We start from the raw sequence: 16,485 nt of genomic DNA on the forward strand, positions 1-16,485 counted from the left end.
ATAGCGAAAAATATAGTAAAATATTTTTTGTCATTCGCGACCAGTGTGGTTCACGAGTATTGAAATACAACATCAGCAGCAAATAAATTTGGATAGGTTGGCAGTTCTTTTTGATATAAAACAGCCCAAGTAAAAAGCATGATGGCTATATCGAGCGACACACACTACCGGCGCTCACTCGGAACTCGGAGGTTTGTTGATGCATCCACACATATAGAAACAAGCACGAACATACCCCAGAAAGCAGTTGCCGCAGGCTTCCGATACATTTAAGGCTAAAGGGAAACTATGTCAGCCGAACTGCTATAAGTTTGCATGGCAAATAAGTGATGTTTCTGCTGCAGATATCTTCTTAACTTTAACTGAAGCGGACGGCTGGAGCAACTCTTATGACGTGTATGTTTGGGATTGTGTGTGTATCTATCTATCTATATATATATATATATATATATATATATATATATATATATATATATATATATATATATATATATATATATATATATATAAAAGGCATGAATAAACCCTTCACTTGCAAGTAAGCGTTGGTGATGTGTGTATCTGTGCTGGTTTTTATATGCGCTGTTTTGTATAAAAATGCATGACCGGACAGATATGCACGCATACATGCTAGAAGCATGAATTTTGTTATCTACACAATGCATTACAGCCTAACCTATATACTGCTGAATATAATTCTAAGCACACTGATAGTGCTTTAATTATTGTTAGTGTGGGTGGAAAAGACGCTCTAGGTATCTGTCTGTTTCACACTACTCAGAATATTTCGCTTCCGCGTCACACAATTACTGGAGATTGTCCAAGGTTCTAGCCGGCTCAAAGGAATGTTTGCAAGCCTAATCTCTATCCGTTTACCAGCAGAGGAGATGCCTTTTACGCTAAACATGGTTTACTACAACTGTGAATTCCACGTTATACTAAAAAGCTCATTCTTTAAAGAGTTTGATGCAATATAGTTTTTGTGTAACCAACGCCATGCCTACAAGGCTCATGGTCGTGGCGGCTGAGAACCCGCTCACCTTCGCTCAATGTCACTACTCCCTGAACCGCTAATTTCTGCGTAGAGGGCACTGAGCAGAGCAAAGATCTCTCAATTTTTTTTAATGAATTATGGCCGTACTCCAGAGTTCGGAAGGTCCTACAACCGCGGAACCCCTGCAAATAACGGCACTACCATGGGCTACGTGGATATGATTGTAGCAACCACGAAAAGTGTTCAAGAAACAAGTAATGGTCAAACTGTACGCAATAGCTATTTATTTTTATCTTATGAAGCCTCCAAACATCTAGGACAAGCAGGTTCTGACAGCAACAGGTAAAGTAAAGAAAAGCCAAAGATATATATATATATATAAACCACGTGAGGATTTCAAAAGACTGAGCTGAGTTCATTCAATCGACGGCACTGAGATTAACAGATCTGTGGCAGGCCAAAAAAATAAAAAATCGGTATGTCAAAAGAAGCCTTTTCTCATCAACCAATGGGTTTTGTAATCTCGGGAGGATACAAAGAAATATTGTGTGACGAAGGCGGACGCACCTTTATATTTATAAATGGAAGTGCCCGTGAACAGCGTGCGGGGGAAAATGAGAAGTAGAAGAAGACCGCAGAATGTCCACTTCACTCTGGCATTGTTCTTCTAACCGCCCGGCCTTTCTTAGGTCTTTATGTTCGCCTCTTTCGCATCGCCGCCAGGCGTGTCGTAACCTCGCGTGTGCATTTTTTATCGGCAAAACTCGTTATGTGGAGGGACCACTCCCGTTCGCTCCCATGAATGTCACATCGACCTTAACTGAATTGTCCGTTGTATTCGTCAGCACTTCCTGTCTCACTCTTTTCTTTTTTTTTTGTTCGCTCGTTGACCACCTCATTCAGCGGCGAAACAAGTCCGCAGACATTTCTTTGTTTGTTCCTCAGTTTATAAACGTTCAATTTTCTAGGCGAGACCGATTAGTCTGGTTGCTTTTCTTGACTATTGACTAAGTTTCTGCAGCGTATACATGAGGAGGATAGGAAAGTGATTGCTAAGGATGGTTAAGTTCACTAAGACGTCCCGCGATTTTCTTTTGTGAAGAAGGCAACGTTCAGAGAAAGCCGCTCATTTCACGCAACGCAGTCGCGTTAGGAAAAGGGCATTCTTGCTTCCTTATGAAACTTTCGCAAACAAGAAAAAACACCGGTCCGTGTAAGAAAGGCCTAAAAATATATTACGTAAGTTTCAAAACCCACTTCTGTATTTTTGAATACAGGACGAAACGTTGATGACAGTATGCGGTGTTTTCTGGCACAAGAGTCAAGAATGGTAAAAGTTAACAGCGTGTTAACAGTGTTAACTGAGATGTTATGCCTTCAAAGCTTTCTTTGGCGCAGCTGCTATAGTAGAGGTAGAAGAGAAATGAAGCGTGCCAAATAGCGTATGGAATGGTAACCTAACCAAAAAAATGAAAGCAAGCTATATTTGCGTGAATCAGAACTGAACCGGAACGTTAGAATTATTTTAAAGCGAAACGTTATTTGGCGCTTCTCCAGGGTCTGATGCGCGTCTTCGTTTTCTCGCCGGACATCTTTGTGTCTATCTAGACAACTACACGGCAGACATTACCAAAATCTTGACTTGGAGCTTACCGTGGTCATAGAAAAAAAAAGTGTGCAATCACTGCATTCTACGGCGCTGGAATATGGGGCAGAAACTTGGAGGGTAACAAAGACGTTTGACAACAAGTTAAGGACCACGCAAAAAGCGATGGAACGAAAAATGTTAAGCGTTATGTTAAGGAAAGAAGGAAGCAGGAATAGACGGAAAGACAGGGGGGTTAGGCAGTTCTCAGACCGGCTGGCTATGGTTAAGAGTAGTGTGGTTCCATCCAGAGTTGTGTGGATCAGAGAGTAAACGGAGGTAGCCTATATTCTAGTTGACAATAAAAGGAAAATATGGAGCTGGGCCGGCCCCGTAACTTGGAGGGTAGGTAACCGGAAGAGTGGGTGCTATTGGAAAGGTGGAGCTGTCGAGGACGACGGAAAATTAGGTGGGGTGATGAAATTAGGAAATTAGCAGGCACAACTTGGAATCCGCCATTGCAGGCCAGGGGTAAATGGCGATGACTGGGAGAGGCCTACGTGCTGCAGTGCATGTAAAAATAGGTTGGTGGCGCTTTACAACATGCAAAGCGCGCCCGTAATTTTCATACATCGTTTCTATGAAGCCGAAGTTCACTTCGTACTGTGAGGCCGCATTCACATACTTACAGAACGGTGTCTGCTACCGCTTGGATACCACCACCACCCCCATGCACCTTGGCCTCGTGGTACGAGTGTATGTGCAGCGACGGCTCCGAACAAAATGCGTTGGTGTATTGAGACCACAAGTCCACAACGACCTTAATCGATTTGATCCGAAAGGGGCTCGAGTGTTCAACTGTTATGCACCTTGCGCGCGGCGTAGGATTCTGACGTGCCTTGAACGTGTGATCTTATCAAGCTGGGAAATATACGGAAACGTACATTGGCGCTGATTATTGTGGTGATGTGGACTGAGAGAGAGATAATTTATTTGAAAGAAGTCAGAGAAGTTGGCCTGAGCTAACGCCCTCTAGCCTGCTACTGATTAGACTTGACATCTATGAGGTACAGTTGGGCTATGACTGACACCGTAGTTAGGAGCGCCAGAACTTGACATCCCCAACATGTAATTTAGTACCGGGCTCTAAAACTGAAGTGTGCGCCCCTTTGCGCATTTCGCCTCTATCAGAATGCAGTCCCATGATCTTTAAGACGAACTCTTGACTTGGTGCGAGGGGTCGCCATGTTTTATCAGTTGAGGCGAAGCCGAGGGGAAGCAGTGAACGCTGATGCGGCGTCAAAGTTTCATAGCCAGCGAAACTTGCACGTACGGATGTTCCGAAGCAAAGTTTTCTTTCATATATTTGACAGTGTCAGTAGCCGCGGCTTCATTCTACATTTGTCTTTCATGGCTGCTTTCATATATGTATCCGTGCGCTCGACAAGGTTTCTATGCAAAGGGAGTGCGCATTCCGTCGTCGCTTAGCGCTTGACGACACCGTCAACGAGCGTGCTAGACGGGAAGTGAGCAGACATTGAGCCAGTCCACTGCATTAGAACCACACCTGCAACAACGTGCAGCGTAATTAGGTGCCATTCCTATGGACGTGGCTGTGCTGCTGACTCTGTCTTGAGGCCGTATGAACTATTGATTATGAAGTTTTCTTTCTTTCTCTAATTGATGTTGAAATAAAGACATTTAGTCGCTTTGTAATATGTGGTGGGGGCGGCGATGATGTTGCCACAGGCGGGCTTAGCCTGGATGATCTGGACGACAATTGCTCCACCTGAGCCTCTCTTTCTGGGACAAGTGTGACACCATGTGTCCACCAGCCCTGTCTCTCGCATAAATGTGAGAAGAATCCGTGACACTTCCAATGCCATCCTTTTGACGGCGGTGTGATAAGCGAGCGAGCGCAGTTGCGCTAGTCGGCGCTGTAGCATTAAAATCAGTACCATTAAAATGTGTATTGATCTGGTACGAAACCCGATGACACAAAACTTAATGCCATTTAGTCTCGTCTACGTCGTGAGATTACTAGCAGAAAAAATCAGCGCGGATTGAATTGTTAAATGCTCACTTTAGCAGCCGCGGTATCGTTGCAGATAGCAAACACGAAGCCAGACGTTCGATCTCCGAGTGGTACGCCATACGGTATATGTTAGAACTTCCTCACACCAGACCGTGCTAAACGGCTTAGCGTTCACTGAGCTTCGCGTCCCCTATTTCAAGCTCCCCATTTTGCGGCGCGTCGTTGCATCACTGCGATAATGCAGCGTTGTTGTAATCTCCGTTAACCGACGCTCCAAGGGGCACTCGGGCTGCTAGCGCTACAGCGTCGTGGCCAATTCAGCGCGGATCCCCTTTCCGGGACGAAGGTAATTAATTCGAGACGCACACGTATGCAAGACAACCGCGCTCTCAGGCTCAGAAAGCCGAGAGTGCTAGTTGTCATGCAAATGACTCGCCTTCTGTACACTACTCCTGTGCTCCGCGATTATGTGTCGAGCGTGGCGTAGGTATGGGTCGGACACGGTGGTTAAACCAAGTCGTAATTTATGGAAATTACGGGGAACCTCGTGGTTATGTAGGTGCTGGTAGCATGGAAGACCTTCGGAGGGGAAGGGGCGTGAGCGATAGCATTAAGAAAACCTTGTAATCAGCGTTGTATTCATTATGCTCGTCGTGGTTATCATCAGCATCTTCATTGTAGTCAACAATTAATAATAGCAATACTAATACCAATGCAATCAATAATAATAATAATAATAATAATAATAATAATAATAATAATAATAATAATAATAATAATAATAATAATAATACATTTATTCATGAAAACAAGTGGTACAATGTGCCAAGGCATTAGGAAAAAACGTTGTTAAAGAAAGCTACTTGACTGGTCCTAATAACCAGAAGGTCAAAAATATCTTCAATTGCCCTGTTCTGCGTAATAGGAAACCCTCATGCATGCGCAGTTTCTCTACTCTAGCAGGCCCGTTTAATTCGCTACTGCGTTCATTTACAGCTCTTTGCTCTTGACAACCACTCTTTCGCGTGACTTTTTTCTGCTAACTTCAAATGGCATATGGCGTAAGCACGTCTGATGTTGCGCTGCTGTGTTTACTTATGTCTCTTCCCGTCATACCTATAATTCTTTTTATCGCTTGCTGCGAGGTGCTTTTTCCTGCAGTTCCTGAGCGTTTCTTATAATTCATCTTATATATAATGAAATTCAATGACCTTCTTATCTGCGTTTGGGGTGAAGACTAGATCAGCTCGTCTATTTCCCATTCAGTGATCGGAGTCAAGTCGCATCCACAAGTTACAGCTGTTATCCGCAGCATCGCCCGTCAAGCTGTTGAAAAAAAGAAAAGGATATTTTTGTTTTCATTTGATGCAAGCATAAACAAAAATGCGCACTGTTTTATTATTCTTTCAATTATCAGCATCAATCTGCTCCATACGCGTTGAGCCGAGTGAATGAAAAGACAAATGAGAGATGTCTAACAACTGCCGCATGTAGCACAGAAACAAACTCAAAGGTAGTTCTACGAAGAGAGCGAAATAAAGCCTAAACGAGGCGTTGGAAAAGTCTCATGTTCTGCGTGCGTTTACTTTCCCTGTTTTCATTCACGACATCGGGATAGGTGGGACGAATGCGACAGGAGTACCTCGGAGACTTGTAAGCCGAACGCCGAAGGAAAGGCACTGGGTAAAGAAAGCAAGAAGCAACAAGTAAAAAAAAAAGGAACGTCCACTTTCTCGGGGTCTCGTTCCGGAGAAGGGAAGAAGCATGCTAGGAGTATAAAAGAGATGGTGGTAACGTAACTGGAGCATTTGTGAAGAACACGAGAGACGGCAGCGTTGTCTATGTGCTAGAAGTTGGTGCCTCCGACAGCGAGAAAAAAGCGGGAGCGGCCACATAACGGCGAATAAAAAATGAGAAAACGAGATGTAGAGGAGTCTTTTGAATAACACGCTACTGGAGGCACCGCGAGCTATTTCCGCAAGGAAGCGGAAATAGTACTCGCAATTCCTTATACACTTGAAATCCGCGCGACGCACAACAGCGGCAAATGGTGTTTTCCTGGAGCACAAAGGAGATAGGAGCGATACTACGCTCGCCACGAAAAACACGCATGGATTCTTCTGTATGCCCAAGTGTTTCGTTCTTCCACGAAGCGAGACCGCCGGTGCTCTCAGCTTTCCCTACTCCATACCTTCGGCCCTTATTCAGCTTCAGAAAATGTAGTCACCGTAACACTTCCGAGGCAAAACAGTAAACAAATGAGAAAACTAGGAAACAGGGACAACGTTCTGCGAGCGCATGCAGTGATCTAGGTGTCACTGCCTGTCAGGAAAGAGATCTCGAATACCCTATACCATTGCAATCGCAGGAGAGATCTACCACGAACAGAGGATGCGAGCTGATGGGTGGGGAGGAACACCAGTTTTTGGATCCTCCATCGCGGCGAATGAATTGGAGGCGAGAGTGAAAGAAGAGATATGCCGTTGGGGAGAGAGCGGTGCACTATACAGGGGCGTCATTTTTTTTTTTTTGTAGCGGTTACTGATGAGAGATCAGTATAGGCATCGCCTGCTGGGTTTCTAGCCCTCAGGCTTACATCAATGACTTCGCGCTGAAATGTTGTGTCAAGCGGCCGATATAGTGCAAACTTTAGGTGTCGATAAAAAAATATTGAATAAATCAGAAGAGAATGCTGAGTTAGTGTTGCTGACCTCTCTATTGGTTGACGTCATTCCAGGAATGAAATTAATTTCGCGGCGAAAGTGCAACCATCATGCCATTGTGAGACGAGACCTATTACTGGTTGCGTCTGTCCATGACGCAAGCAACCAGTTGACATATTGTGTTCCAGCTTCTGGTTCAGGGGGCAATATAAGTTCTCATTAAACTACAAATACGTGACCCTACGCCGTACATTACCCCTTCATAAATTTTATAGACGCTGTGTGAGTACCTGTATTATATCGGTTTTTCGTAAGTTTCTTTTACAGCAGTGATAACAACACGACAATAGCCTCATTTCTTTCCTAGAAATGTATTCCTTTCTACAGTTCTAACTCAATATTTTCTTTTCTCTCTAGTGGGAAACTGGCACCAAAGGTAACACAAATACGGAGCGATGGCTTCCGGTCTGGGTTCACGCCCTTGTGTTTCATTTGTGTTTCATCTCCTTGAGTTTCAGAAATGCCGCCCACCTAGTCACGCGGCACATTTCGTGGGCTTTCGAGGATTTCTTTAATGGTTGGAAAAATATTTTATGTAGTACGTATAGACCAACAGAAAGACGGATCGGTGATTTTTCATGATGGCCTACAATTTCTGATCTACAATTTTTCTCCGAGTATAATATTTCAGAAGTTAAATAACTAATAATACCTAAACATGCAATTACGCCACATAAAAAGAATAAATATTACCAAATTATCTTGTATGCCCAGCAACATGGCACTCCCATATTTTAACACTTCAACACAAGTTACGTCGGACACCTCGTATGTAACACGAGTTTGTTTCCACGTTGCAGCCAGAAACCGATCTTCATCAAGGATGGATTGCAGACGCTTGACAGCTCTCTTATGCACTTCGGAAAGAGTATTCCTACAACATTGCGCAAACAGTTTGTAAAGGAGAAGTTATAAGCAGAACTACATTGAAAGTGGGGGGATGCGCAGTAGAATACAGAATAATAATTAAAAAGATGCGATGATCGATAGTACAGTACAACTTCCTCTTGAGCCAAGGCACCCTCGTCATGCGTGTACTAACAGGATACAGAGGAAACGAATTTCCAGGAGCGTAACACCAAAAACACAAAAGACATTCCGGAGGTCGAATGACACAATCATGGGCGTACATATCTTCAACGTAGTTAATTGGTCGATTCCTTTTTTTTAGAGGAACGAGAGTAAGGTGAAAGTGAAATATGTATTCTATAAAGTAGTCACACCTTTGTTGCACATTCGCATATACAAATACATGAACGTGCACAGTGATTTTACTATGTACAGCGTCACTCGAAGGGTGGGGAAGCCATAGCAAGCACGCGAGGCCTGTGCTGCTGCGCAGCGTAAAGAGAGCCCAGCAGGAGGCTACCGGGCGTCATACACCACGTGACGATGAGTGCGTACGTGGCGAAAATACGTCGTTAGAGCCAAAGGTAGCATTGCGCTCGCTCGCCTTTACACGCGTTAGAAGGTGAGCAGACCCAGAAGAATGCTCTCAGTCGCCGCAACGCCACTGAGTGGTGTCGGTAGCCGTGGGTCAACTGTTAAAAAAAAGCGCCAGGAATGCGCCAGGAAAGCCGTTGCCCGTAGACCCCGACTGTGTTGGGCGCAATACACTTTCAAACACTACCATCCTTACTACCTTTATAGGTGTCCATGCTGCCGACCTTCTTCTTTTTTCTGTAGAACTACTCAGTCATGGACCAAATTATGCCTAAATATGCCCATTGCAATAAATATATCTCAAGAACACAATTCCTTTAGTAAATATAACCTTTATAACCTTTACATGCCTACTTCCCTAAACGTTAGGTAGGGACAAAGCGGCACAGTATCGCTATCTCTCGGATTTGTGTGTTAATAACTGCATCACGTACGTACAGTAAACCATAAAAGTTTACGGACTACGGGATCTGAGAAAACGCTGAATTTCCGAGCAACCTGTAACAGTAGTCAGTAAAAACGAACATCACAATGTTCTTCACATATGCTAGTAGAGGGTGTAAATGCGAATACTAGGCTTCGTTGTAAGCCTGCGCAGACATTAAGCTTTTTTCTCAGATCTAATGTTCCCTAGAAATTTGTGGTTGATTGTATACAGGGAACAGATTTTGGTTGGAGCCCGGCAGATGACATTTTCGCGTTAATATGCGCTTTCTATAGCCACAACCTCTTATAAATCTACAAATAAAGGAAATAGAAGATTGCGCCTATATTGCGCTACTAATTATAATAGAAAAATTGCAAACACCGGCGTCATGATCGTCAGGTTACTGCTAACAGGCACAGAGGAAAATTCACACATATGAGACGCAGGAAGCAATTATAAATTCATGAAAGTACACCGCGTACTAACGGACACATAGGAAATTTGCACGTAGGAGACACACAGGAAGTAATTATATAATCATGACAGTACAGGTTTTGTAATTACTTCCTGTGTGTCTCCTATGTGTACATTTTCTATGCGTCGGTTAGCGGTCGCCTCATAATGGAGACGACGGCGTTTGCAACTCCGTGACTAGAAGCGCCATGAAGGAGCAATGCTATGTTGCCTTTTGTTACGTAGATTAATAGAAGAACATGTCTTTCAAAAATCATATCTTTTGAATATCTGTAAGCCTGTGTTTGTGTTATTACACTTCCATAACGTATACTGTGTGTACGTAATTTGATTTCTCGGAAATACGTTTCCTTTGCGCCTATTAGCAGATGCCTGGCGATCATGCCTTGGCTCACCAGGGAGTTATATTAGGCTGAGTATCATAAGATTTTCATTTGTTAGCTATCTTCTTAATTCTGCATTGTACTCTGTATCCTCACGCAAATTTTTTTGTTCTGTCTACAACTTCCTTGCAAACTAGCTGGAACGCGTATCTCCCCCTCAAGATATATATATATATATATATATATATATATATATATATATATATATATATATATATATATATATATATATATATATATATATATATATATATATATATATATATATATATATATATATATATATATATATATATATATATATATATATATATATATATATATATATATATATATATATATATATATATATATATATATATACGCTCTTGTGAATCGAGTTTTTGTGTGTGTGAGAGTTGCAGTAGATTTATTCAATTATGGGTGGACACTCCAGGTCTATTTCTGCCGTCGCCGTTGGTGTCGCCGTGAGGTTCCGTATAAGTGAAAGCGTGTGAGGGTGAGCCGGCGAACAAGGTGCGCGATCGAGGAACGCGGCCCGGATGCGTGCCCTCTCCTGTGGCGCGCGAGGCAGGAGGGTCAGGCGAGGGAGGGGCGTTCTTCTCCGGCGACTGCTATGGTGCCTCGATGTCCTCCTCGCCCGCAGCTCCTTACAATGTGGAGACAACCACGGCGTCTACTAGGACGTTGGCCACGCGAATCACGGACGCCGTAGTGGACACCTTTGGCGGACGCGTTGCCGGCGCTCGTGTGTCTCGAAAGCGATCTGCGACGTGGCTAAAGTGCGCGAGCGCGCGGGCGTCATCTTCGAAGCGATCTGCGATGTCTGCAGAGTGCACGTAGTGCCGGTAGCTTCGTAAGCGCTGTGCTTTCGACGTTTCGTATGCGTTGAAGCGGCAGATGCACGGAGGTCAATTGGCTCGCGGCGGCTCTATCTATTCCCAACACCAGCATTTTCACAGACTGTTTCCGCTGTCACCGAGCGAGATGTGTTCATGTTTACCTCAGCACGCATGACGCCATGCTGGTTAATCTAGTTGAAACACGTTGGCGGGCTAGTTGGCTTGAATCCATGATAGAATGTGTAAGCGCGACTGAACAAACACACAGAAAGAAGCAGACAGAGAAAGACAGTGCTGTCTCTGTGTGGCTGTTTCTTTCTACGTCCTCATTGAGTCACGCTTACATATTTTATCATTGTTAATTTAGTTAGTAAGCGAACGTTTACAAGCTTATACGGCCGATAAAACTGCTATCCTTACTTCGTTGCTATCGTATTCGGTGATTCGCCTTTCGGGCGGAACTGCTAATTTTTTTTATTCGTTATACATGCCTGGCTAGTGCATTCGGAATTCCGGAATTGCCGGCCCTAAGGAAGCATGCCTCCTCATTAAGTTCTACATATAAAAGAAATATTTAAAAAACCGTGCTAAACGCACAAAAGTAAAATTCAGTCATCTTTGCCTTATCAATTCGCTTCTTTATATCCGGAATAAACAATGCTTGCTTCCTATAGAACGAGGTCCGCACTCCAGCTTTCGTTCTATTGTGCGATTTTTATCCTGTGCACCTTTTATTAAAAAAGAGCAATGCTTTGATATTAATAAACGTATGCCACAGTGATTCAAAGAAGACTACCGTAACACCGCATGTCTTTCAAAAGACTCCGACCGTCCCATTCCTGAGTAAGGGAACCAGAAACATTAGTGCGATTTGAATTTTTGTTAGAAGAGCGTGAAATGTGTACGGCGACGCCAGCGATGCATTGTGCTCCCTTTTGGTTCTGAGCCGCTGCACGTATAGAAAGCGGCAAGCGAGTTGCATTGGCTCGAAAATGCTATGCTTGGGATCAATTACTTCCTGCATGCAGGCGCCCCTGTAGTGTCTCAGTTTTCCTGATCATTGGCCCAGAAAGCAGTTCGAGCGCTTTTTCGCTACATGAAGGCAACGGACTTGAGTGTCCGACTATAGACATCCTACACTTAAGTTCTCTCTCTTCCTCTTTCACTCCCCATTCCCCTCCCCAAGTGTAGGGTAGCAAACTGGACTCAGTCTGGTTAACCTCCCTGCCTTTCCGTCTTCCCTTCTCTCTCTCTCTCTCTCTGATGGGAAAAGGTAGATGTATGTCATGACAGCCCTGCGCTTTTTCAAAAGTGGCAGAATGAGATCAGACGACGACGACGACGACGACGACGACCATGACTACATTTAAGACAAAAAAAGACATAGTTTTAGGTAGCGATATAACGCAACAAAATTATGCGACTATATCATTGTGCTTGCTTGCTAACCTGTGTTTGAGAATATGCATTTGTATGCTTGTATGTGTAGTGCCACGTGATGCGTCACTTCTTTAATGTAAAGTAGTACGCTAGCTGCCTTGTCAGGCGAGCGCCTGCAGTATTCGTTTCTGCGTGATAATTGTCAGTCGTAGAGCCATTCAATGTAGTTTCAATAAAAAAGTTTTCCCGCCAGAACTATGACAAATGATGGTAAATGTACGACAACTACAACAATAACGACGACTACGACGACAACGACGAACACTGAATGGTTCCAGGAAAAAAAAGAAAGAAAGAAGTGGTAACAATAAAATAATCTTTCGTGTGCTCTATTCATGGCCAATTTCTCGATTGAAATGCGTCATTTCACTACACAACAAGAAAAACAACATCATGAGGCACGAATTAGATGCCCTGATAGTGTGTGGGAAATGCGGCAGAAATACACTCTGTGTGGTTTCCGCTTGAAATAAGACTTGCATTGTCGTCCTTCAGCTCCTTTATCGATCGTTCTACAGTCTGAACTGAAAGGCTACTTCAAGAAGCAGCGAGTCCACTTGGGGTTGGCGCACAAATAAATCTTTTCAGTTTCGGCAAATTTTAAAACGCAATAGATGTTCGAGAGTGCCAGCAGAAGGAAGCAATCAGTCTCGCTGTGCAAACGGAAATTTAATCGAATGCGGCAAGCAAACAAGCGCTATAACTAACCGAATGTCTCTTCAAGAACGCGTAATAACGAGAATGTGCTCGAGATATTCATTTCCGTCATCAGCAATAGTTAGGGAATTTATTTTACCCCTTTGAAGTTTTATCTATTTTGTAGCAGACAGGGGGAAGCACATGACACTACAGTGGGAACCCGAAGGCTTGGAAAAGCAAAAAGGTCTGAAAACCGCCGGAAAAAAAATTTGCTTGGAAAACGCGAATCCAGTAAATCGGTGAGCCGTTGCTGATTGGGTTTCTTTTATTTATTTTATTTACATTATTCATTTTTTTTTCGTGCATTTGTAATTTGGTACAACGTTACCGCTCTGGCGTAGTAGCACGGTGAACCTAAAGCGATCTTAGGGTATACACCAGCGTCTGTGGGAAGGTGCTGTAGCACAGAGACCGAAACAAGTATAAGCATAGAAGGCTGAACTCGTTCGCATTCAAATCAATATAGACCTCCTATATGAAGCCCAGCCAACTGGAAAAACTGGTATGATCCAGTGTTATCTCTCAACTCCTTCGTCGTCTCCTAGCTTATCTATATGCTCAGAATAAGCCATGAAAAATAAAAGAGCTAATTTACACCGGGTGAGCGCTTAATCAAGACTCGCTTTGTTATGATAAGTTGCATACATTTCGGAAGAAAACTTATCTGAAATTTTCTTTAGTGAGATCTAATATAATAGGGATACGTGTTCAGGTTGTGCCTTTTCTTTCGGCGTGGCATGAGTCACGCCAAAACCTAGGACATGGTAAGCGAGCCGTACAAAGCGTGAGATGGTAAAAACAAATTCGGTAGCATTTAATGACCTTCGCGCAATCCACGCACAAACATATTGCGATCTGTGAAGAAGATGCACCAAAGCACACACGCGTGTAGTTCCACTAAAGAAGTTATTTCACCGGTCATACGCTTCATGGCTCACGGACACACGTGTGTTATCAGGTCGAGAATAACATCTAGATCTGCTCAAAATTAGACGCCCACGACAATAAGAGGGTCTTGTTAACCGCCTTCTACAACCAACAGCTGTTCGTGGTGTTCTTGGTGTTCTTGGAAAAGCGTCTTTGTCACCAAGGACTGTATTCATACACACACACACAAAAAAAACGTTGTTATGCTAGATCGGCTCTTATGGGCACCTAATAGCCAATATTAATGTAACTATGTTAGCGAAGGCGGCCGACCCATTAGCAAACAGTAATTACGAACGAAAATATTTGCGAATTCGGCCTCAGGTTAACGAATGTAACCTGCGGCCGAATTAGTTGCACCACTATTCGCATGTCGAAGCCCTAGTGCGCAGCTACAGGCGGCTCTTCGCACAAGCTCAGCCTCGACATATCTGGGCAAGAACTTTTAGGTAGGGGGCAGGGGGCGGGGTGGGGGCGGGGCGGGGGCGCAAAAGGGAGCCTCTGAGGTGCCCCACAGTGCCGTTGGATCGACACGACGTGAAAATTACACAGCTGTCAGATGTGCCTTAGCTTACGTCAGATACACTTTCACTTGCTTAGCCGGTCAGGTTGCACCAAAGGCGGTACGCAGAAAGCATTCAATCACTCCGTGATGCTGCTCCTGATCAGTGCGGTGATGTGGAAAGGCAAGTCCACTTGGCTCCTGGCTTTGATAATTGGCGCAGCCGCAGCAGCCATGATAAGCTAATGATGCTGCACTTAGAACGGGAGGCGTCAGATACCGGATAAAAGATACCGACGTCTCGGGCTTTCATCAATTGGCCGCGATCGAGATAAAGCTAGATATTTCAATTCGGTCGAACCTATCGCAGCGCAGGATGCAGCGGTCATTCGTTGTGCTGCACACAGCCATGACCTAACACGAGGAAGCATTCTCCTCACACCAAAACAAGAGTGCAACCCATCTTATCTTCCCTGGGTCTCTTCTGGTACTGCTTTCTTGTCACCGGATCTCGTGTTATTAAGTTCCTCATGTGCACATTACGAGCCGAGAACTGCTCTATATCATATTGGCTTCGTTTCACGCTTTTATGCTGTTCTTAATGGAATATGCAATCTACTACGACAGATAATGTGTCATATAACGAAAACGCTTATGTCATGTTTCCTGAAAATTGATGACTCACAGATATGACGAGATAATTGTCTTTTCCTTTTTGCCGTTCTTGTACTGCAGGTACATTGATCTCACATTTGAATGGCTAATTATGTGAGCTATTTCCCTGAAAGTTTAAATGACGGACAATTGTTGAAACTATGTCATTTAATAATACGAACCTAATGACTACCACTGGAATGATGGACACATTTCCGGCTGTTTCGAAACTGAGTGAAGCTTATAAACCAACGATGGTAGCACCATCCACGTACGTCCCTTTTTTATTTCCTAATGGGCTTAATTCCACAAGGATGCCGTTGTGGTCTCAATCCTTATCTATTCACCACCTCATAGTGGGAAAGAGTTTCCATCGGTAAGATGGTAGACGGCCGTAACAAAGTTACTTCTACATAACAAAAAACTAAATACACGAAAATAAAAAAATTAGAAATGATAGATTGGTGTGATCTTGTGTCCTCTCGACGCGCTGTTACGGGACATCTGTAGCTTGAAAAATAATAACTTGTGAAAGTACACGGAAATAAGTTGAAGCACAGCATCCAAATATCTTCTTCTTTCGCCACTCGCCGAATTACTGTGGCTCCTTTATTTGTAACACTTGGTGAATGTGAGGAATAAATAACTTGATTCAATTGAAAAAAAAAAGATTTCATTTCGCGAGCCCCATACTGCTTTCGTTGAGGTGTCAAAACTGGTCTTCAAACTTTCTACCTAGCTTGCGGCCACCCTGATGCAAAAAGAAAACGAAACAGTGCAAGTATGTGTGACAAACGTATCACCACAACAATCAATCAGCCGCTGAACCAAGCTTAATTAATATTGAAATAATTGCAAATGTTTCGAGAAACGCGCAAAGTGCGCATACACGAGATGTTTTGCTTCCATTCACTCATCACTGACCGGTCACGTGCGCGACTGTCTGTCCTCGCGACCTCTCGCAGACCAGTACGTGATGACGTCATCGGGCGACCTGTACGTGCGCAGCCTGACTCAGGCGGCGCGCTTCCGCTGCCACACGGAGGACGTGCTCACTCGTCGCAACAGGACGAGCGTGAACTACGCGCACTACCACGCCACGGGTGAGCAGCTCTCGACGCTTACAGACGCCACATGCATGCCGCAGCTATGGCTAGCCGCTGCGCTACCCACTGTTTGCAGTGCTGTACGAAACGCTACGTACCCAGTGCTGGTGGGTATAGCGTTGCGCAACCCAGCCCATTCTCGGCTTTTGTCTTTGTTTATACCGTGGTTCTCGTGTTTTAACTTGCGCAGCTGTACACAGTCGGCGTCAGGGTTTTACGAACCGCTGGATCCAGGGAAACGGTTGTGACCC

At 44.0% G+C, this 16,485-nt stretch overlaps 1 protein-coding gene across 1 annotated transcript in view; it reads left to right on the plus strand.

The window, feature by feature from the left end:
- Positions 1-16,485, plus strand: part of LOC139057303 (cell adhesion molecule Dscam1-like) — a 177,520-nt gene that overhangs the window by 105,360 nt on the left and 55,675 nt on the right. The window contains exon 5 of the mRNA XM_070535253.1: positions 16,094-16,231. Coding sequence (XP_070391354.1) covers positions 16,094-16,231 — 138 coding nt within the window. The remainder of the gene's footprint in view (positions 1-16,093; positions 16,232-16,485) is intronic.

This window comes from Dermacentor albipictus, chromosome 3, assembly GCF_038994185.2.
Source record: "Dermacentor albipictus isolate Rhodes 1998 colony chromosome 3, USDA_Dalb.pri_finalv2, whole genome shotgun sequence".
NCBI lineage: Eukaryota > Metazoa > Arthropoda > Arachnida > Ixodida > Ixodidae > Dermacentor > Dermacentor albipictus.